At 40.0% G+C, this 1,642-nt stretch overlaps 1 protein-coding gene across 2 annotated transcripts in view; it reads right to left on the reverse strand.

Annotated features, from left to right (window-relative positions):
* Positions 1–92: 92 nt before the first annotated feature.
* Positions 93–1,642, reverse strand: part of LOC106819934 — a 5,900-nt gene continuing 4,350 nt past the window's right edge. For both annotated transcript variants that reach the window (XM_014824501.1, XM_014824500.1), the window contains one exon: positions 93–564. In XM_014824501.1, the coding sequence (XP_014679987.1) occupies positions 421–564 (144 nt within the window). In that variant the 3' untranslated portion in view covers positions 93–420. The remainder of the gene's footprint in view (positions 565–1,642) is intronic.

Genomic DNA, 1,642 nt, shown 5'->3' on the forward strand with positions numbered 1-1,642 from the left:
CATGAATTGGAATTAGAAGCAAAAGCAAAAAATCAGTCCTTCTGTTACATTTGCACGATTACATGCAAAATTCCGAGACAGGGAACAGATACTTTTTTTTTATTAAAGTTGTTTATTCGAAGTTATTAAAAACGTAAACCAACTCAGACTTTGCAATATAGCGTATGTTTCAGCACCTGCTTTACTTAAATGTTTTGTCGGCTACAGATATTAAACATTTGAATTATCGCTGACATCGACAAATTCCTCAACATTTTCAATGCTGGAAAATTTCATCGACCTACGGTTTTGGCTCCATGACATTTGGGAACCTATAATATTTGTACCTATATATAACTTTTCCACATACTCGAGTCTAGTTGTTCACCTTTATTGCATAATTATAATGATAAACACGCCTTTATTGTCCTTATTACTGTCTTACCTCCCTGTATTCCTGTGACACAGTATTCCTGTGACAGAGTATTCCTGTGACACAGTATTCCTGTGACACAGTATTCCTGTGACAGAGTATTCCTGTGACACAGTATTCCTGTGACACAGTATTCCTGTGACACAGTATTCCTGTGACACGTACATCCGCAAAAGTTGAAACCGAAATCCTTTATTGCGTTCACTAGAGGGCGCAACCATCACCGTTTTCTCAAATTCCTCGTATCTATATATTAATATAGATCATCAATATAAATATTACACATTATTAATAATAATTAATTAATATTATATTAAAGGTTCTGATTCGTTAACCGCAGTACAGAGTGAAATGTATGTGAGGTTACAGCAACAATGGCTGAAACCAGCATTCTACACTCACCCGTACCTCTCCCTGCACTTCCTCCCTTCCCATTCCTTTCTTCCTCATCTCCCTCCCTTCCCTCCCTTCTCTTCCTCCCCACCATCCCTCACTCTTTCTATCCCTCGCTCACGATGCGGCGGGTTTGCTATGTTACAGTTTATTCACTTGTACATCCGTGTGCGTGACTCGTCGATCTACAACGCTATGTCGTGATCTACAACGCTATCCCTCTCCTTCTCTGCTTCTCACCCTTCCTCCCCCTCTCTCTCCCTCTTCCCCAATCCCTCCATGTGTGTGGCATTGGCTGCGTGCCACGTACCAGATTATACAGGTTATTCTGATAGCGGTCACGAGATATAGGATAAATTTTGCTCAGTCGTGAGAGATAGAGAGGCATGGAATTGTCAGTTAGCATGTTGACTGATAGTACTGCAACGTAGCAAACCCACAGCATCGTAGAACGCGACATGGCGTTGTAGATCGTGACGGAAACAAGCGCGACAGCGAGGTAATAAAGGACACCTGGATTATTGGTGACATTATTAGTCCAGTGGTGACGCTCCTAATGAAGGTGACAACAGTAATTATGATCGTTATTCATCCTATAGATAATGACAATCATTATTGTTGTCACCTTCGTTAGCAGCGTCACTAAAGCACTAATAATGTCGTCAATAATCCAGACGTCCTTTATTACCTCGTTACGTTTCTTACTTCCTTCGCGTAGAGCACGGACTCTCAAATTCCATAATATAATGGGGAAAAATCGGTTTGAAACACGCACAAACACACACATATATGCATATATATATGTATACATATATATATATATATGTATACATATAT

This window comes from Priapulus caudatus, unplaced genomic scaffold, assembly GCF_000485595.1.
Source record: "Priapulus caudatus unplaced genomic scaffold, Priapulus_caudatus-5.0.1 Scaffold5207, whole genome shotgun sequence".
In the NCBI taxonomy this organism is placed as follows: Eukaryota; Metazoa; Priapulida; class Priapulimorpha; order Priapulimorphida; family Priapulidae; genus Priapulus; species Priapulus caudatus.